The sequence below is a fragment of the Zalophus californianus genome, chromosome 9, assembly GCF_009762305.2.
Source record: "Zalophus californianus isolate mZalCal1 chromosome 9, mZalCal1.pri.v2, whole genome shotgun sequence".
In the NCBI taxonomy this organism is placed as follows: domain Eukaryota; kingdom Metazoa; phylum Chordata; class Mammalia; order Carnivora; family Otariidae; genus Zalophus; species Zalophus californianus.
The window spans coordinates 19,020,434-19,041,871 of NC_045603.1; the positions used below are offsets into that span (position 1 = coordinate 19,020,434).

The 21,438-nt window shown below is 40.0% G+C and overlaps 1 protein-coding gene across 3 annotated transcripts in view; it reads left to right on the top strand.

The window, feature by feature from the left end:
• The window catches only part of PAH (phenylalanine hydroxylase), a 69,599-nt gene extending 66,252 nt beyond the window's left edge, over window positions 1-3,347 (top strand). For all 3 annotated transcript variants that reach the window (XR_003519880.2, XM_027593701.2, XM_027593702.2), the window contains one exon: window positions 1,584-3,347. Coding sequence is in view for 2 of the 3 variants with exons in the window: in XM_027593701.2 (XP_027449502.1) it covers window positions 1,584-1,627 (44 nt within the window). In the remaining variant the exon portion in view is untranslated. The remainder of the gene's footprint in view (window positions 1-1,583) is intronic.
• Window positions 3,348-21,438: the final 18,091 nt, after the last annotated feature.

A 21,438-nucleotide genomic window follows, 5' to 3' on the forward strand; every position in this document is an offset into this window, starting at 1 on the left:
GAGTTGTATTTTCTTACCCTCACCATAGGAACAAAAAGAAATTTATTAAATATTGAATTAAAGAGAAAAGCATCTCCAGGTAAGCCATTTGTTTGTTGAGGGAGAAAAACAAGGTAAAAAGGCCAGAATTGCTTGGAGTGTCTTTTCTTCTTTGACCTTCCTAGGTTCCATGCTACCTCCCACCACCATACCAGCTTTCCACCCTGGCTTGTCACTGCCATGTTCCTTTCTCCTTTGCCTCTCCAGTCTGTTTCCTTTAAGTGCCCAGTGGCTATGGCTGTGCCTGGAATTCCAGCCCTTAAAGGACAGGTTCTAGCTACTTTATTGGCCATCTAGTAGCCCAACCATGGGCCTTCCATGCTTCCAGGACAATGAGGATATTATAACAGTTGTTCATTAAAAAATCACAGTATTATATTTCTCTTCACTGTGTTTTCTTTCCCGTGCTTCAAATTGCCCTCCAGCAACACTGACCAGATTTTACTTCCCATACTCCCGCCTGGCTTCTGGCCTTTGCTCATGCAGTACTTTATGTTTAAAATACTCTCATGTCCATTCTCATTTAGAGGTCCCCAATTCCAGTTCATCTTTTAAGTCTTTCATAGGTGTCTCTTCTTGTAGGAAGACTGGTTTGGGTGTCCTTCCTCTCTTGGCATTCCTACAGATCTCTTTCTCAGAGCACATATCACTATATTGTTTTGTAACTGTTTACTTGTCTGACTCCTCAACAAGACCTGAGTAGAGGACCAGGTTGGGTTCACTGTCAAATCCCTGGTACCTAGCTTTAGTCCTAAAAAATATATTAGGTCCTCAAGAGTTCTTAAATGGATGAATGAAACCATCAAAGGGGTGAGAAGCCTAAAAGGAGGAATTCTAGGTTAAGTGGAGGTTACTACCTTAGGTAATGCTAACAAAGGCCAGAAAGGCAGGTGGGCTTGAAGTATCCCTCTAATACCCCACTGATACTGCTTGTCCATCTCCAGGGCCCCTTCTACTTTTTTGAAGTGTTTTTGTTCCTGTGGCCCCTTGGTACGTGAGAATATGGCATGAATGGGACCAGCTCCATCGTAGTCCAGCGGTCTAGCAATCTAGGCTGAGTTATCTGCTTAGACCATGCATTCTCAAACCTAGTGTACATCAGAATCATTTGGAGAGCTAGTTAAAAATGAACAGTCCTGACTCATAGCCCCAGACTAAATTTACTAAATTTGTGATAAGTCTTGGGAGTTTGTATTTGTAATAAGGCCCTAGGTGATCCTGACACAGGAGGTTCATGTGAACCACACTTTTAGGTTTCATGGCTTAGGTCCTTGCAAACATCTATAGATGGTCCTGTAAGAGAAAAAGAGAGAAAACTGTTAACTCCTTCAATGGAATGAGGAAGCTAATTACATTAAAACTTGTAAGTCTCCATGCTATAATTGCCCAAATCCTATCACCATAACTAATCTGTAAGCTCCTTGAAGGTTGGGTGGTACCCAGCCTATCCATACATCCCACCAATCCCCTAACATGTTACACATTGTAGAAATTTAAAGGGTGTCTTCTCATGATGTAAGTGGCCCATTTTTTTTTCTTTGTAGGTGAAATTGGAATCCTTTGTAGTGCCCTCCAGAAAATAAAGTGAAACCATGGACAAAACCTGTCAACTGAGAATCTGTTGCTGGAAATCTAACTACTTTCATTTCATCTGAAAAAGTTTGAAAAGCAAACCTTAATTTGAATTGACAGCCTTAAATGCTTTTTGGAACAAGATGGAGGATGAACAAATAAATCAAAATAACTTGAAATGACATCATATTAATACATACCCCAAAGCATAATCTTTTGGGGTCATCTTTGATTTAGAGATGATAATCCTGTGCTCTCAATTCAGTTAAAATCAATAATCTGTCACATTTCTTCAAAGTTAATTAAAATTGGGACCTGATTTATTCAAGCTTCATATATGTTTTTGTTATTTGCCATGGAGAATTCCTAAAAGAATATATATCACTCAATGTAAAACACAAGCTTGTCATTAGAATTGAACTTGTTGATTTAGTATAAATTTTAACCTACAAAAGTCATTTTCTATTTCAGTAAACTGTGATTCTAATTATTGTGTTTTACCCATGTAGATTTCCTTTAATTCAAGAGCCCATTAAAATAGTTATAAAGGTTGAAGTTCATAGCATAATATTGAAGCATTTCTGTATATTTTATTGTAATCATAAATACTGCCATGGAAAGTAATATAACTCCTCACCTGACTCCCACAACTTTCAGTCATTTTCCAATTAATTGTCATCTCTTTTGTAGATAGTTTGCAGACACATGTGATGCAACAGATGTTAACTGAAGGCTTGACTGGTAGATAGTCAATAATTACTCATTGAAAGAATAAGGGAATACATTATTAAATAGTAAATCCTCAACATAAGTGAGAATTTTATGTTATGTTAAGAAAAAAGTCTAGTGGTTAGAAAATTTTGCTGTTTCAAATGTTTCTTGGAAGGAAATATTCCTCTCCATTGCCTTAGAAATACATTAACTGGATAATCTTGTGACATGAAAAAATTATCAGTCTCAGATTTCCAACCCATTACAGGAGTTCACTGTGATAATCCAAGTTATGTCTGAAGAGTCAACAGACTGACTTCTGTTGGCTGTACATTTTACACAAACGCATGAGTATTTGAGAAACAGTAGGGAGAATAACAGTGTCTTTAAAGCTGTGCTTTGACATTTTCACTCTAACACTTTATTTTGGAAATAGTTAAATCTTAAAGGACTTGCATAGTATTTCTTCACATGTGATTCTCAGACCAGCTGTATCATCATCAACAATAAATCCTGGGCACATCCCAGTTCTATCCAACTAGAATATCCGGGGATGGAGCATTTTTAAGTACCCCAGGTGGGGTTTTTCGTGTGTGTGTGCCCAGCGAAGTCTATTGGGTACATTAAGTTTGAGAAAACTTGACTTCTGGTGGCCAGTTCTGCCAATTGCCAATTATGCCACCTTGCATAATTTACTTTGGATCTCAGTTTTACTTGAACAATGAAGGAGTTTAATGGGATGAATCAAGTTTTCTTCCAGCCTTGAAATACAATTCAAATGCTAACATGTGTCTTTAAACAGATATCCCTGACCCACTAACAGTGTGTAATAATACCAGCCCAAGTATGCTAGAACAATTTGGTCTGATTGTGTCTGAGATCTCATTGCTTTGAAGTTGGGTTTTCACATCTGTATTTATTTCCTCATGCCTCTGTAGAACCCACTGACAAACGCTGATTCTAAAAGTGGTAATGTTCTTTTATCTGTTTTTTAGACCCCAAACACGCTGCAAAGGGACTATTTTGATAAATGTTTCTTTACTTTATATTAAATGTAAATTAGAGAAGTTCTTGATTTTGGAACTAAAATATTTTATAGTATTTTAGACTGGATATTTTATTTTGTGGTGCTTTTTAGTCTTACTGAAAATAATTTAGTGTGTTTGAAGTTAAAACTTAGGGGAGCAAGATGGCGGAGGAGTAGGAGACCTGGATTTCGTCTGGTCTCAGGAATTCAGCTGAATAGGGATCAAACCATTCTCAACACCTACGAACTCAACAGGAGATCGAAGAAGAGAGTAGCAGCAACTCTCTGAACAGAGAAGCGACCACTTACTGGAAGGTAGGACGTGCGGAGAACTGAATCCGAGGCGATATTCGGGAGGATAGATGGCGGGGGAGGGGCCTCCGTCGGCCACTTCTGGCAAGTGATAGAGCCGCGGAGCACAAAATTGGAACTTTTCGAAGTAGGCTCCGCGGAGGGACGTGGCTGCAGTGCTAAGTGGGGGGTGGAATCCTCCCGGGACAGTGTGGTCTCAGGACCCTTGGGGTCACAGAAAGACCGGGGGTGCCTGAGTGTGGCAGAGCTCCCAGGTATCGGAGCAGGGAAGCCGGCTGCAGAGACGGAGCTGAGGCGCGGGCTCTCAGCTCAGGGTTGCCATAAACTGTGATCCGCGGCCCACTCGGGCCACTGCTCCTCCAGCAGGGACCCAACAAGCGGCAGATCCGGGGAGATTCCCTTTCCTCCTCCGGGAGGAGCGGCGCAGGAGCGCACCGCAGGTATCTGCTGGGTTTGGAGACTCCACATGGGGTCGGGAGCCAGAGATAGAAACACTCGGTCACAGGCCAGGTGAGCACGGAGTGCGGCCGGCGACCGGGGACACGGGAGTGACTGCTTTTCTCTGGGGGCGCACTGAGGAGCGGGGCCTCGAGTTCTCGGCTCCTCTGGGTGGAGATTGGGAGGCCACCATTTTCACTCTGGTCCTCCAAAGCTGTAGGGACAGCTTGCAGGGAATAAAAGCTCCCGAGAGCAAACCAGAGCAGCTTGCTTAGCCCGACCGACAAGGGTGGGGCAATATCCGCCTCCGGCAAAGACATTTGGAAACCACGGCAACAGGCCCCTCCCCCAGAAGATCAGCAGGAACAGCCAGCAAGCCAAGACCAAGTTTACCGATCAAGGAGAATGGGAGAACTCCAGCGCTAGGGGAATACTGCACATAGAATTCATGCCTTTTTTACCATGATTCATTAGTTTTTCAAAGTTCATTTTTTATCTGTTTTTTTTTTTTGAATTTTTCTTTTTCCCTTTTTCAACCAACATCTTATCAATCCCTTTTCTAAAAAAAAATAAAAACATTTTTTATTTTTCTTTTTTAGAGTCATATTGTATCCCTTCATAGTAGTTACCCTTATTTTTGGCATATATATATATATATATATATATATATATATATATATATATATATAAATTGTTCTCTCTTTAAAATTTTGAGATACTGTTTTTCTAACAGATCAAAATATACCCTAAATCACTGGTGTATGGCTTTGTTCTAGTCTCTTGCCTGATCACATTCTCTCCCCCCTTTTTTTTTAAATCTTCTTCTTTCTTTTTAAAAACAACTTCTTATCTTATCAAGTCCTTTTATAAAATCTTTTATAATTTTCATCTTTACAGTCATCTTCCATCCCTTCATTGTATCAAACCTTATTTTGTACATATATAAGTCTTTCTTCCTTTAAAATTTTAGGCGGCACTTTCTTCTAACAGACCAAAATATGCCCAAAATCCAGTGTGTGGCACTGATCTATGCACTAGCCTGATCATATTTGATCATATTCTGGTTTTTTTTTTGTTTTGCTCTGTTTTTGTTTGTTTTTATCTTTATCTTTTTCTTTTTTTTTCTCCTCTTTCTTTTTTCGTTCTTTCCCTTTCTTTTCCCCTGGTTTCAGGTCTTTCCTGATTTGTATAGAGTATATTTGCTGGGGACGTTATTAACCTGTTAGCATTTTGTTCTCTCATTCATCTATTCTCCTCTGGACAAAATGACAAGATGAAAAAAATCACCTCAGCAAAAAGAACAAGAGGTACTACCGTCTGCCAGGGACCTACTCAATACTGACATTAGTACGATGTCGGACCTAGAGTTCAGAATTATGACTTTAAAGATACTAGCTGGGCTTGAAAAAAGCATGGAAGTTATTAGAGAAATCCTTTCTGGAGAAATAAAAGAACTAAAATCTAACCAAGTCAAAATCAAAAAAGCTATTAATGAGGTGCAATCAAAATTGGGGGCACTAATTGGGGGCAGAAGGTATATTGGAGCAAATTATAGCAGAGAACTTCCCTAATGTGGGGAAGGAAACAGGCATCAAAATCCAGGAGGCACAGAGAACCCCTCTCAAAATCAATAAAAATAGGTCAACACCCTGACATCTAATAGTAAAACTTATGAGTCTCAGAGACAAAGAGAAAATCCTGAAAGCAGCTTGGGAGAAGAGATATGTAACCTACAATGGTAGAAACATTAGATTGGCAACAGACCTATCCACAGAGACCTGGCAGGCCAGAAAGGACTGGCATGATATATTCAGAGCACTAAACGAGAAAAATATGCAGCCAAGAATACTATATCTAGCTAGGCTGTCATTGAAAATAGAAGGAGAGATAAAAAGCTTCCAGGACAAACAAAAACTAAAGGAATTTGCAAACACGAAACCAGCCCTCCAAGAAATATTGAAAGGGGTCCTCTAAGCAAAGAGAGAGCCTAAAAGCAGCATAGATCAGAAAAGAACACAGACAATATACAGTCACAGTCACCTTTCAGGCAATACAATGGTACTAAATTCATATCTTTCAATAGTTACTCTGAATGTAAATGGGCTAAATGCCCCATCAAAAGACACAGGCTATCAGATTGGATTAAAAAACAAGACCCATCAATACGCTGTCTGTCAGAGACTCATTTTAGACCCAAAGACACCCCCACATTGAAAGTGAGGGGGTGGAAAACCATTTACCATGCTAATGGACACCAAGAGAAAGCTGGGGTGGCAATCCCTATATCACACAAATTAGATTTTAAAACAAAGACTGTAATAAGACATGAGGAAGGACACTATATCCTACTTAAAGGATCTATCCAACAAGAAGATCTAACAATTGTAAATATCTATGCCCCTAACATGGGAGCAGCCAATTTTATAAGGAAATTAATAACAAAATCAAAGAAACACATTGACAACCATACAATAATAGTGGGGGACTTTAACACCCCCCCTGACTGAAATGGACAGATCATCTAAACAAAAGATCAACAAGGAAATAAAGACTTTAAATGAAACACTGGACCAAATGGACTTCACAGACATATTCAGAACATTCCATCCCAAAGCAATGGAATACACATTCTTCTCTAGTGCCCATGGAACATTCTCCAGAATTGATCACATCCTAGGTCACAAATCAGGTCTCAACCGGTACCAGAAGATTGGGATTATTCTCTGCATATTTTCAGACCACAATGGTTTGAAACTAGAACTCAATCACAAGAGGAAAGTTGGAAGGAACTCAAATACATGGAGGCTAAAGACCATCCTACTAAAGAATGAATGGGTCAACCAGGAAATTAAAGAAGAATTAAAAAAATTCATGGAAACCAATGAAAATGAAAACACAACGGTTCAAAATCTTTGGAATACAGCAAAGGCAGTACTAAGAGGAAAGTATATAGCAATACAAGCCTTTCTCAAGAAACAAGAAAAGTCTCTATACACAACCTAACCCTACACCTAAAGGAGCTAGAGAAAAAACAGCAAATAAAGCCTAAACCCAGCAGGAGAAGAGAAATCATAAATATCAGAACAGAAATCAATGAACTAGAAACCAAAAGAACAGTAGAACAGATCAACGAAACTAGGAGCTGGTTCTTTGAAAGAATTAACAAGATTGATAAACCCCTGGCCAGACTTATCAAAAAGATTAGAGAAATGACCAAAGTCAACAAAATCATGAATGAAAGAGGAGAGATCACAACCAACACCAAAGAAATACAAACAATTATAAGAACATATTATGAGCAGCTATATGCCAGCAAATTAGGTAACCTGGAAGAAATGGATGCATTCCTAGAGACCTATAAACTACCAAAACTGAACCAGGAAGAAATAGAAAACCTGAACAGACCTATAACCACTAAGGAAATTGAATCAGTCATCAAAAATCTTCCAAGAAACAAAAGCCCGGGGCCAGATGGCTTCCCAGGGGAATTCTACCAAACATTTAAAGAAGAATTAATACCTATTCTCCTGAAACTGTTCCAAAAAATAGAAATGGAAGGAAAACTTCCAAATTCATTTTATGAGGCCACCATTACCTTGATCCCCAAACCAGACAAAGACCCCATCAAAAAGGAGAATTACAGACCAATATCCTGGATGAACATGGATGCAAAAATTCTCACCAAAATACTAGCCAATAGGATCCAACAGTACATTAAAAGGATTATTCACCACGACCAAGTGGGATTTATCCCTGGGCTGCAAGGTTGGTTCAACATCCGCAAATCAATCAACGTGATACAATACATTAACAAAAGAAAGAACAAGAATCCTATGGTCCTCCAATAAATGCAAAAAAAGCATTTGACAAAGTACAGCATCCTTTCTTGATCAAAACTCTTCAGAGTATAGGGATAGAGGGTACATACCTCAATATCATAAAAACCATCTATGAAAAACCTACAGCGAATATCATTCTGAACGGGGAAAAGCTGAGAGCTTTTCCGCTAAGGTCAGGAACGCAGCAGGGATGTCCACTCTCACCACTGCTATTCAACATAATATTAGAAGTCCTAGCCACAGCAGTCAGACAACAAAAAGAAATCAAAGGCATCCAAATCGGCAAAGAGGAAGTCAAACTCTCACTCTTTGCAGATGATATGATACTTTATGTGGAAAACCCAAAAGACTCCACCCCAAAACTGCTAGAACTCATACAGAAATTCAGTAAAGTAGCAGGATATAAAATCAGTGCACAGAAATCAGTGGCATTCCTATACACCAACAACAAGACAGAAGAGAGAAATTAAGGAGTCGATCCCATTTACAATTGCACCCAAAACCATAAGATACCTAGGAATAAATTTAACCAAGGAGGCAAAGGATCTGTACTCAGAAAACTATAAAATACTCATGAAAGAAATTGAAGAAGACACAAAGAAATAGAAAAACGTTCCATGCTCATGGATTGGAAGAACAAACATTGTGAAGATGTCAATGCTACCTAGAGCAATCTACACATTCAATGCAATCCCCATCAAAATACCATCCACTTTTTTCAAAGAAATGGAACAAATAATCCTAAAATTTGTATGGAACCAGAAGAGACCCCGAATAGCCAGAGGAATATTGAAAAAGAAAAGCAAAGCCGGTGACATCACAATTCTGGACTTCCAGCTCTATTACAAAGCTGTCATCATCAAGACAGTATGGTACTGGCACAAAAACAGACACATAGATCAATGGAACAGAATAGAGAGCCCAGAAATGGACCCTGAACTCTATGGTCAACCAATCTTTGACAAAGCAGGAAAGAATGTCCAATGGCAAAAAGATAGTCTCTTCAACAAATGGTGTTGGGAAAATTGGACAGCCACATGCAGAAGAATGAAACTGGACCATTTCCTTACACCACACACAAAAATAGACTCCAAATGGTTGAAAGACCTAAACGTGAGACAGGAGTCCATCAAATCCTAAAGGAGAACACAGGCAGCAACCTCTTCGACCTCAGCCGCAGCAACTTCTTCCTAGAAACATTGCCAAAGGCAAGGGAAGCCAGGGCAAAAATGAACTATTGGGATTTCATCAAGATAAAAAGCTTTTGCACAGCAAAAGAAACAGTCTACAAAACCAAAAGACAACCGACAGAATGGGAGAAGATATTTTCAAATGACATATCAGATAAAGGGCTAGTATCCAAAATCTATAAGGAACTTATCAAACTCAACACCCAAAGAACAAATAATCCAATCAAGAAATGGGCAGAAGACATGAACAGACATTTTTCCAAAGAAGACATCCAAATGGCCAACAGACACATGAAAAAGTGCTCAACATCGCTTGGCATCAGGGAAATCCAAATCAAAACCTCAATGAGATACCACCTCACACCAGTCAGAATGGCTAAAATTAACAAGTCAGGAAACGACAGATGTTGGCGGGGATGTGGAGAAAGGGGAACCATCCTACACTGTTGGTGGGAATGCAAGCTGGTGCAACCCCTCTGGAAAACAGTATGGAGGTTCCTCAAACAGTTGAAAATAGAGCTACCATCCGATCCAGCAATTGCACTACTGGGTATTTACCCCAAAGATACAAATGTAGGGATCCGAAAGGGTACGTGCATCCCAATGTTTATAGCAGCAATGTCCACAATAGCCAAACTGTGGAAAGAGTCAAGATGTCCATGAACAGATGAATGGATCAAGAAGAGGTGGTATATATACACAATGGAATATTATGCAGCCATCAAAAGGAATGAGATCTTGCCATTTGCAACAACGTGGATGGAACTGGAGGGTGTTATGCTGAGTGAAATAAGTCAATCAGAGAAAGACATGTATCATATGACCTCACTGATATGAGGAATTCTTAATCTCAGGAAACAGACTGAGGGTTCCTGGAGTGGTGGGGGGTGGGAGGGAGGGTGTGGCTGGGTGATAGACATTGGGGAGGGTATGTGCTATGGTGAGCGCTGTGAATTGTGCAAGACTGTTGAATCACAGATCTGTACCTCTGAAACAAATAATGCAATATATGTTAAGAAAAAAAAAGAAGAAGAAGATAGCAGGAGGGGAAGAATGAAGGGGAGTATGTTGGAGGGGGAGAGGAACCATGAGAGACAATGGACTCTGAAAAACACACTGAGGGTTCTAGAGGGGAGGCGGGTGGGGGGATAGGTTAGCCTGGTGATGGGTATTAAAGAGGGCACATTCTGCGTGGAGCACTGGGTGTTATGCACAAACAATGAATCATGGAACACTACATCAAAAGCTAATGATGTAATGTATGGTGATTAACATAACAATAAAAAATTTAAAAAAAATAAATGAAGTTAAAGCTTAGGTTTAGGTTGCAATTTTGCAGAGAAAATTACATACTGAATAGAAGATAATCTTTGATTTTTTAGTAATGTGTTACTCAGTATTTAGTTCTTTTTATCTGGTTATAAAGTCCAACTTACAGCAATGGATTCAATATATTTTCATGTGTTAGTATTATCTCTTTAATATTTAGTAAATAGGCTGCTTTTTTTAGAAACAATAGTAATGCTTCACTGATAGCTATCCCTATTGTGTCCAAAAAAAGAGAAATCCATGTAAGAACATTAAAAATTTTTAGTATTAGTGTTCAATAAGTTTCTAAAAGGATCAATTTAAATTTTAATTCTAGGTTCCTACGTTTTATAGCTTAACTGTTTATGAAAGAATCTAACACTAAAATGTCAACTTCATAAAAATATGAACCTTGCCTGTCTTTACCTCTACAAGCCTTAGCATATAGTATATAGTAGGTGCTTAATAATCCTTAAAAAATTTTCTGAGTGAGGTGAATCATAGGGAGAGTAGTGAAGATTGTCTCTCACAAACAAGCTATTTTGCAGGAAAACTTGAGAAACAACTAAATTTGCAATTTTCCCTTTTAAATGCTATAGAACATTTTGCATCTTAATTTAATTTTTTTTATAAAAGATATTGTACCTTTAGAGTAGATTATGGCTAAGCAGTTTGTATTTATACTGCTTGAACAACTGACATATGAAAGTACTTAATGTTTGTTAATTAATAAAGGAAGCAAAATTGCATCAATAAAATGTTTCAGTTATCCACAGTGGAGCTGAAATGGTCAGAAAGCAATGAGTGACTTGCCTAACAATTGCAAAAAATTACAGAGGAGACAAAATAGGAAAGGCTATAAAGATGAACTCTGCAAAGGAAAGAGGAAAAAAAAATGATCAAAGCTTCTTTCCAGTGGAGTGCGTACCCACCCCACCCCCACCACACATACAAGATCCCTGCCTTTTAATAGTTTTCCTGTGCAGTTTCAAAAACTCTAAACAGTAGTAGACTTGATATGTGCTAGTAATGGCTCTAAAAGTTTCTGTGCTGTGAATTTTCTCATTTATAATCTTACTTTTAGTTCTGCTAGCTCCAAGATACGGTTTACCTTCTCCTGTGTAGTAAGCTTAAAGAATAAACTCAGAGTGATAAGTAATTGTAGAGAACATTGAACCTAGCCTTTTAGTGTATACATACAACTCTTCTCTACAATATGATTCATAGTTGTTCAGGGTTGCTCTTCAACAATGTTTCTTTTGTATGTTTCTTGCACACTGTTTCTTTTATGACAATAGTCTCTAAGTAATAGAACATTCATGAGAAAAAAGACAAAACGATGTACCTCCCTGAGTCCTGGGATCGAACCCCGCATGGGGCTCCATGCTCAGCGCAGAGTCTGTTTGGGATTGTCTCTCCCTCTCCCTCTGTCCCGCCCTCTGTGTGCTCTTTCTCTGAAATAAATGAATAAATCCGTTTTTTTAAAGATGTACCTCCCTGAAAGATGGATGGATTTCCTGAGTCTCCAATTTGAGGGAGCAAAGCAGGGAGCATAATACCTGCTTATTTTCCAGTTTTCCTAAATGGATAAAAGATAAATGATTATAGCTTGAACGGCAGCCTTTATTTTTTTCTCAGATCATTCTTTGGAGATAGGTGATGTCCAAAGAAAGTAAATGTATCCTTTATTGAGTTTATTAAAATTGGTGCATACTTTGAATGTTTATGATTTACTCTTCCTAGAAGTAAATTAAGGAATATCCACTTAAAAAGAAATAAACTTAGTCCTCCCTGAGGTCTCTTTATTCCTAAAGGTTCTCAAAGAAATATCAGCTGCCTCCTGTCCTTTTATGGAATCTCCTTGCAAATGGAGAGGGTTATGTGGCAAAGGGCCAATTTCCACTATTCCTTCTGAGTGGTCAGGGGAGAGTGGAGTTTGGATTTTGAAGAGGGATTAGGAATGCATCTTCATTTGTGTCTTTGAGTTTTTCACTTATGTCTCTAAAATGTGGGTTTTGGGTTTCTTTCAGAAGTCACTCATCCCATCACACCACACACACACACACACACACACACACACACACACACACACACACACACACACACACCATCCCTTTGACCTCTAAGAGGCCACAAGATCATATTTGGGACTGAGTTGAAGACTCTGCCAACACAGGCACAGAGAAGCTGGCCCTTCCCATAAGCCTTTACCCGCCCTGTTTGTGGGAGAATGTATTCCAAAGCCATTCTTTGGAGGGTCTTCAGGGATTGGCACCATCCAGGAGTAGAGAATCAGCCTGGAACAACAGCATTACTTGCAAAGGGTAACTGCTGGACTATGAAGGCTTTCTATCTCCTCCAGGGTCCTAATACTCCTCTCTGCCACCAGCCCTGAAGCTGTGGTGCCCGATGAGCTCCATTTCCTTGGCTTAACAAAAAGTCAAATTTGGGAGTGGGGAAGGAGAAACAGAACCTTTCCAAAACTTTCCATTCCCTGAATGTCCTTGGGAAAGTCAGAGAGACAAGAGGCTCCCTGCTGAGTCCCTCTTGGGGGGGAAAAATTGTTTCCTAGAGTGGAGGGAAGTCTGGGATTAGAATATAGTGGTTTTATAACATGAAGTGCCTCACAGGAGAGCATGCTGAGGCTGGAGAGGAGTGAGAGGACAAAACTATTCACACCTTTCAGAGCAGAGTTTCTTAGCACCGTGGACAGCCAGAAAGGTACCACTGGCATGGAAGGGAGTGGTAAAGCCCCAGAGCCTATCGTTTTTTGGAACAAAAGTCAGGATGGGGTAAGGGTCATGAAAAAAGTTAGTACAGAGGCCAGGAAATGCGACTCTGATGATTGTCTCTGCTCACTGCAGACTTTGAATAAATTTTGGCTGAGTAATGGAAAGACAGAGTAGACAAGTGTGACATTTATTCCCTTGGTGGCAATGACCAGTTTTTTGTGCTTTATACAGAGTAAAGCCAGGTACTTTTTTGTTTGTTTGTTTTTTTATTGGTGCACTCCCATGCGATACTGTTTGAAATGGGAGGGTGTAACATTTCTCAGTAGTGCTGCTCTGGCAATCCCAATTCGAATGCCAGTTTTTCCATCACGCTGAGCCTAGTTGGACAGACTCTTACTCTCCTTTAGTCTCATTTTCCTCCTCTGTAATATAGGGAAGATGCATGCCTACCTCACAAGATTGTCACAAAGATAAAATAGCATATGGTGTACATAGAAGTTTCTCAATCACTTTCAGCAGTATCTAGCAATTTCAAACGTTTATTATTCTGTTATAAAGCACAAGTGAGCTCTCATAAGAATTAGTTATTATATTTTTGTTCATCTTGGTTCAACAATATGATCTCAGTTGGTTCTTCTTTCCCAAAAAAAAAAAAAAAATGGACAGTTATTGGAGTGCCCTACATAAAGACTCTCTGGCTTCCATTTGAGAAAAGAATTTGACCAAAGCAGAATTTAAACCTTTCAACACAGTCCAAATCTATATGTACATATAAATTAATGTTATGAGCAGTAAAATAGGAAATCTATATCAACTTAAAGCTAAAACTGTATTGTGAAAAGGACAACTTTGGAGATTGAAATGGAAATGTCCTGTTTGAAGCTAAAACAATAGAATTTCACTTCCACCTTCATTTCTGAAATTCGCATGCCGTTAGGCATTTCCCTTCTTCCAGAGCTGTAGCATTACCAGTACAGTTTTAAATCACAATGTCCAAAAAGCCATTATTCGCTCTGCTGCTAAGGACACTATTTCTCAACTGAGAATATCATGTTGCGCTCATTTTATGAAATAGTTAACATAAACAAGATTGATTTAAAAACCGAACATTCTCCAGACATGTTGTTCTACTGAGGAAACAATACAAGAGAAAATGACTTCACCTTGCTGCCTAATTTTAAGATCCCTTCAGGAAATGAAATTTGGGGGTGCTGTGTGGCTTAGAGTGTTAAGCATCTGCTTTCTGCTGGGGTCATGATCCCAGGGTCTTAGGATCTGCCCGCCTTTCTCCCTGTTTAGTGGGTAGTCTCCTTCTCCCTCTCTGTCTGCTCCCCCCCACCCCCACCTGGTGCACTGTGCTCTCTCTTAAATAAATAAATAAAATATTTTTTAAAAAAGGAAATGAGATTTGGGGAGCTATTTATCCTTCCATGGGCAGGAAGTGGAGACCAGTTTTAAAAATAAAAGTCATTGGAACAGTGGTCAGACCATTTCCCCCTCTGAGCACTTTGCTCTAAAGCCCACCCTATAAAAAGCCAATGTATAGGGCAAAGTAGAAATAAAGATTCTTGCAAAAGAGGCTAGGACAAATTAGTCCTTCAAATAAGCTGATGTGATAAGAAGGAATCCTGTTCCTATAAAAATATTGCTCCATTCCCATTCATTAAAGGATTGTAGAATAAATGTCACCAGAAATCTTCCATCGACTGTATAGTCTGACAGGGGGAAGAGATAAGCAATTAAATTATAATGATTAAAATAGCGATTTATTGCACTTTTCGGGATTAATTCAACAAGTATTTGTTTGAACCATCTATTTCCCGCTCCGCGTAGAACTGGAGCATTAAAATTTTTACCGTGAGGGTGACCCAGCAGCACCTCAGTGGCCCCACTGAGCAGAACTGATTTAGGACATCTATGTTTCCACGTATGCAACACCTCATTCTTCAGCCTCTTTGTTCCGTCCCTCTCCCGAAGCTCTCCAAACTAAAAGGGGGCAACCTCCATTTTACAGTCCTGGTTCAGAATCAGCTCAGATGAAACCACAAGCACAGGATTCATTTATTTTTTTAAATTAAATTAAATTTTATTATGTTATGTTAATCACCATACATTACATCATTAGTTTTTGATGTAGTGTTCCATGATTCATTGTTTTCGTATAACACCCAGTGCTCCATGCAGTACGTGCCCTCTTTAATACCCATCACCAGGCTAACCCATCCCCCCACCCCCTCCCCTCTAAAACCCTCAGTTTGTTTCTCGGAGTCCATAGTCTCTCACTGTTCGTCTCCCCTTCCGATTCCCCCCCTTCATTTTTCCCTTCCTTCTAGTGTCCTCCATGCTATTCCTTATGTTCCACAAATAAGTGAAACCACATGTTAATTGACTTTCTCTGTTTGACTTAGGGTTCATTTAAAGAGAATTAAACCTCATTGTTTCGAAGATTGTTTCTATTTGACATGAAAGGTTCATCCCCTCCACATACAGGCCAGGGTAATGGGTTTTAAGCCAATCCCAGCTTCAGCCTGCCCTGAAATTATCAGGATCAGCTTGATGGCTTGGGGATCAGGGGTAAAGATGACATAAGCACGTGGCTATGCAGCCTTCACCTCTTGCTTTTCCGTCTACATCCAGAGGTGGGACAGGGGAGGGAGCTGGAGGAAGAATAGATTCCAGGATGGGGCAGTGTGAGAGGATGGGAAACGTTAAAAGACTTAACGTCTTTTAAATCCAGAAAGGGGAGCTGGCACAGAAAGGGAACGTGAAAAGAAATTTTCAGATTCGCCCAGGCAATGACTTAACGCTCGGGAGGGTGCGGAAACGTGACAGACCTTGCATGCAAGCAGGTTCATTAAAATCAGTTCCAGCTCCAAGGTCGGAACTCCTTCATCAGCTGTAGTGGAAGATGGGCGCGCTGTTCTTGGCCTTAAATATCCATCCTTGACGTAGGCCAGGACCACGGACAGCTCCCGCTCAGCGGTCCCTGGGCAGTCTCCAGTTCCACCGGAGAGGACAAGGAGTGCGGCTGGCTCTGCTCCCTCCCCAGCCACCCCTGGGTGTCTTTTAGGATCCTGGGGTTCGTCCTTGACCTAGGCGCCCACAAAGGGCCAAAGCCAGAGAATCAACAATGAGGATCCCTATGAAGACCGAGGTCCCCAGCTCCCTGGGAGCTCAGCTTCAGCTCCAGAAAGGCAGCACCAAGGAAGATGACTGTGGGGAGAAGGCGGCTGCGGGGGCCCCCCGCGAGTCCACAGGGCGGAGGTGACCTTGCTTTTTCTCCCTGAGGGAGGCTGGCTTGTTGAAATCAACCTAAGTCGTCGAGGTACCGCTTCTTGCTTTAGGTCCATTTTCGATTCCATGTGAGGGATAGGTGAGAGAGATGTGTCAGAAGACTGCACAGTGGAGCTGAGATTTCCCAGGGTGGTAAGCTCAGTCACTCTCCGCTTTTCCCTCTCCACCCCAACTCTTGTCCTTCCTAACCGGCTCTTTGGGGGGAGGGGTTGGCAAGATGTGTAATGCCCTTACTCATAGTCCCCCTTTCCAGGGTCCTTGCTTCACCATCTACTGGGTGGTCTCCCCACTCCCCACCTCCCCTTTCCAGATCCAGCAATCTCCAGGTCCTGTGGAAAAAGTTGAGAGGAAGGTGGGTGACCAGAGCTAGGCTGGGGTTGAGGCCTGGGGGCTCTTGCTTTCTGCTGAAAAGTGGAGAGAGAATGTGAGATTATTCTGCTTCAAGTTAGTCTTCTCTGCAGGCTTCTGCTATAAATATAGAGGCAGAGGGCAAGGAGAGAAAGCCTTCCTGTTTCTCCAAGACTGAAGAAACATTTCACAGATATAGCCTTTGTTCAAGGAGATGGACCTATTGTGGGGGTGTGGTGGGGATGGGGGGTAGGCATGGAAAGCATATTTCAATTCAACTGAGCAACAGCTTTCAAGGCTTTGGTCTCTGTGAATCCAGAAAAACTCAGGGCTGGCACTGGAGACAATGGTCAGAATGGAAGACTACACCTAGGTGGAGGTAGGAGATGAGGGAGAGGAGATGGAGGAAGGAGGAGGGAAGGTGACTACCACGTTTTCTTCTTGGTTGAGTATTGGAATGGGAATGTAGACACACTATTACCTTTAACGATTCATAATTTAAATCACTGTTACTGGTTATAGGCATCTAAACTAGAATTCGAAGCAGAAGTATTACTGGAAGGGAGTCTGGGAATCAGAAAACCATTCAGTTAGACTTTACCTTGGTTAATTCAAAGGGGGAAAACCCCAACCACCTGACATCTTTCATGCTGAATGATCTAAAAAGACACCACCTGGAGAGTGTAAAAAGATACACTAAGATGACCTTTGCAGCAATTTTTGTATTAGCAAGTATTTTGAAACAAGTCAAATATCTATCAGTAAGAGATTGTTTAGGTAAATTATAATCTGTATAATGAAATATTGTGCAGGAATTAAAAAACAAAATGAGGTAAATCTGTAAATACTATCAAGGAAGTCCAGGAGGTATTGTTAAGTGAAAAAATCATGATCATATTTTTATTTTTTTAAAAAGCTGTCAATGGTATAGAGGTATATACGTGGCCTATAGGTATATTTCTACAATCACAGAAGAAAGAAAAGACTGGTAAGGACCAGAATGTTGACAGTGGTTACTACTAGGGCTGGAATGGGGGTTGGAGACTATTCTCATTCTTTACCTTATATTCTGTTTTAAAGAGAAGAAAAGTGATATGATTAAAAATAATTTGAATTTTGTTTTTTCTGTTATTTTCATTTTCTTTATTTCAATATTTTCTTTTTTAAAAGATTTTATTTATTTATGTGAGGTAGAGAGAAAGTGAGAGAGAGCACAAGCAACAGGGAGGAGCAGAGGGAGAGGGAGAAGCAGGCTGCCCACTGAGCAGAGAGCCTGACATGGGGCTTGATCCTAGGACCCCGAGATCATGACCTGAGCTGAAGGCAGATGCTTAGCCAACTGAGTCACCCAGGTGACCCATATTTCAATATTTTCTGTAACAAAGAAATAAATATTCTGAAATCAGAAATAAACAAGTACGTGAAGGTGTCAATTACTGATCTATCGTTCCCGTTAGTCCTTTGAAACAAATATCCACCATCTAGAATCCAGATCTGTTCTCAAAGCCGAGGGTGCTTTGTCCCAGCTAGAAATTTACATAAATATGACATTTCTAAGTCTAGTGTCAGCCTGGTTATTGATACCTTAAAACAAGGGTTCATAGATGTGCATGTTCATCCAGAAGAAAGAGGAATATCCTATGTTTCTTTTTTTAAAAGATTTTATTTATTTATTTGAGAGATAGAGAATGAGAGATAGAAAGCATGAGAGGGAAGAGGGTCAGAGGGAGAAGCAGACTCCCTGCTGAGCAGGGAGCCCCATGTGGGACTCGATCCCGGGACTCCAGGATCATGACCTGAGCCGAAGGCAGTCGCTTAACCAACTGAGCCACCCAGGCGCCCTATCCTATGTTTCTATTAAGACTTTGTAAATCAAAACTGAGTAGAGATGAAGTGCTACTATTTTCCTGCATTTACTATGTTCACTAACATTGTTTCCTTTTAAGAGTAGTTCCTGGAATTATCAAGCACCAGAGTCTACTCAAAACTTTGTTCTTTTAGAAGTTTCTGATAAAAGCGAGAAGAACATAGTGATCAAGCAAGGGAATTGAAATCAGACTGAACCACTGTTTTCCTATTCACTGAATCAATGGCTTCACCATATTATTTACAATATTGTGCTTCTGCTCCCTTACCCATAATGTGGGGATATAATAGTATCTACTTCATAGATTAGGTAAGAGTATTAACTAAGATACACCTGTAAAACTAAGAAGAATGTGAAGTGTCAGCAGTTATTATCACTAACTCTGCCTAGAAAATGTAAATCAAGGGGCAATGGAAACCTGTTAGGAGCAACTTGGATCTTTTCTGAAACAAAACTAAACAAATAAAAACAAAAACAAAAACAAACAAACAACTTACCACTTACCGTGGGCAAAAGAGATAGAGCTGGAGAATTGGGAATAGACTGAGGAACTTGAAGCTACAGTCTGCATACTTACATGGAATAAGGCGATGAGTTTTAAGATTCGGAATCCCTGGATTCAACTCCTGGCTTTACCATTTACCAGATATTTGCACATGAACAATTATGTTACCCTGCTTTACTTTTTGTTAACTACAAAATGTCAACAATAATAGTGCCCAGTGTATATGGCAGTACTAAGTATTAAATACTCAATACATGCTAGCTTCTATTTGTCTTCAGATGCTATCAGTGACACAACCTATCTCTTTATCCTTACTATTTCAGGACAGAAGGGTAACTTCCAGTGGCCAGTTGCTGCATTTCTCTTTCTGAAAGTTTTATCTGATTCTAAGGCACTTTGCCTGCCCTTATGGTAGACCAAAACTGGAAAATAATAACCTCCCATCAGTCTTCTACCAAGACACTGGCTCCCAGAGTTTCCTGATTGGGATTAAACTCAGTTGCCCACAATAATAACTGCTTGATAACACTTCCTTTAATTATTGCCTTTCTTTCTCTGTTTTTCTTTCCTACTTTTCTAACTTCAGTTCTTAAGCTATTTGCACTAGAGTCCTTTTCTCAGGGTCTGCTTCTGGGAGAACCCAAACTAGGACAGAGGTACATAGTGTTTTGTGATGGTGATGACAGCATCTGTTGCTCATACAAGCTTCTGCATTATTTCCTTGCCATTCAGAAGCCCATATACTATACAATTATTAATTTTAATGTTTTTTTGTTCTCTCTTAATTCAGATATCTTCATTTCTCTTCCTTACTTTTCCCTGGTTTCCAAGGAAAATACAAGATCTTGACAACTGCCACCATCTGGTAACCAAGGATGGACACAGTTTGGACCATTATCTCCCTGAAAGTGAAATGTCCTTGCTTATCTGAATTCCATTTCATGACTTACTACCTATACTCTCCAAAATTCCAAAAGAGGATTCCAAGTAGGCTTTTCAACTGCTCTGAAAGCAAATACCATCATTGTCACTGTCACACAGGGATCTGAGAGGTAAACTTCTATTTTTTCAAAGAATAGAAAACTGAATGTGGATTTAAGCTAGTATACATGGTGCATTGCAAAATGCAAAAGAATTCTAACCCCAAATACATAGACAAAGGTAAATTGAACCCTCCTATTCATGCGTATCATGGAAGGAGCAATTCCACACAGTAGAGTGGGCAGTTCAGATTTAAACAAGCTGGGTTCTCATCCTGGTTCCTCCACCACTAACTGTGTAACCTTTGGAAATGGCATTTAATCTCACTAAACTTTCGTTTTCTTATTCACAAATTGGGGATAAGAATACATACATACATACATATACACATACATACCTCACAGGTTTTTTTCTAGGGATTAAATATGCTAAATATTTAAATAAGTACTTAATATAATAGCACATAGTAAGAGTCCAAGAAATGTTGACCCTCATTTTCCCTATTGATAAAAACAACAATATTTGATAGAGGAAACATAAGGTACCATATAGTATGCACTGAAATTATAGATTCTGGAAGCTAAAAAGAGATCCTAGACATCTTGCAGGACAACAATCCTCTAACTGAGGTAAGATGAGGTAACATTCTACAGAACCCACAATTGGTTTCAGCAAGCAAATACAATAATTGCTCATTACATGTTAAATATGATGGTATTGGTGTTGCTGTTGGAACAGGCAAAGGGGAGGCAAGGGGGGAACTGGTTGTTGGAAGACTTTAAAGTTACAGATCAGTGCAAAGCCTATTCATTGTCACCTGGAAGGTGGCCATAGGTAACACCTAACACTAGCTTAAAATAGGGGACCATTTCTCTTCTCTAAGCCAAGAATGTAGGGACCTATCCATCTTGGAAGGAGAGGTGGGACTTCCTGGGCTCAGTTTGCCAGAGGGAAAATGGGTTTAATTAGTATCGCACTGAGATGGAAGTACATAGAGACAGAGAAGGGAGCATGATTTCTGCCTAAACACTCTCAGTGGATTGATATCTAGATTGTCCAGTTAACTGGTTCTCAGGATAGAATGAGTATCCACAGTAGGCAGGTCACATTGCTGATGGGGACATGCACTGTGTCATTTGCCTCAGAAATTTCTGCTCCATATCTCCAAGCCCCCAAGATGGAGGTCTTATCCAGAGTGAATGGATGGAACTCTTTCAGAAATTTTAATCCTGACAAAGCTGTGCTGTCTTGTGGCCTATCTTATCACAATATTCC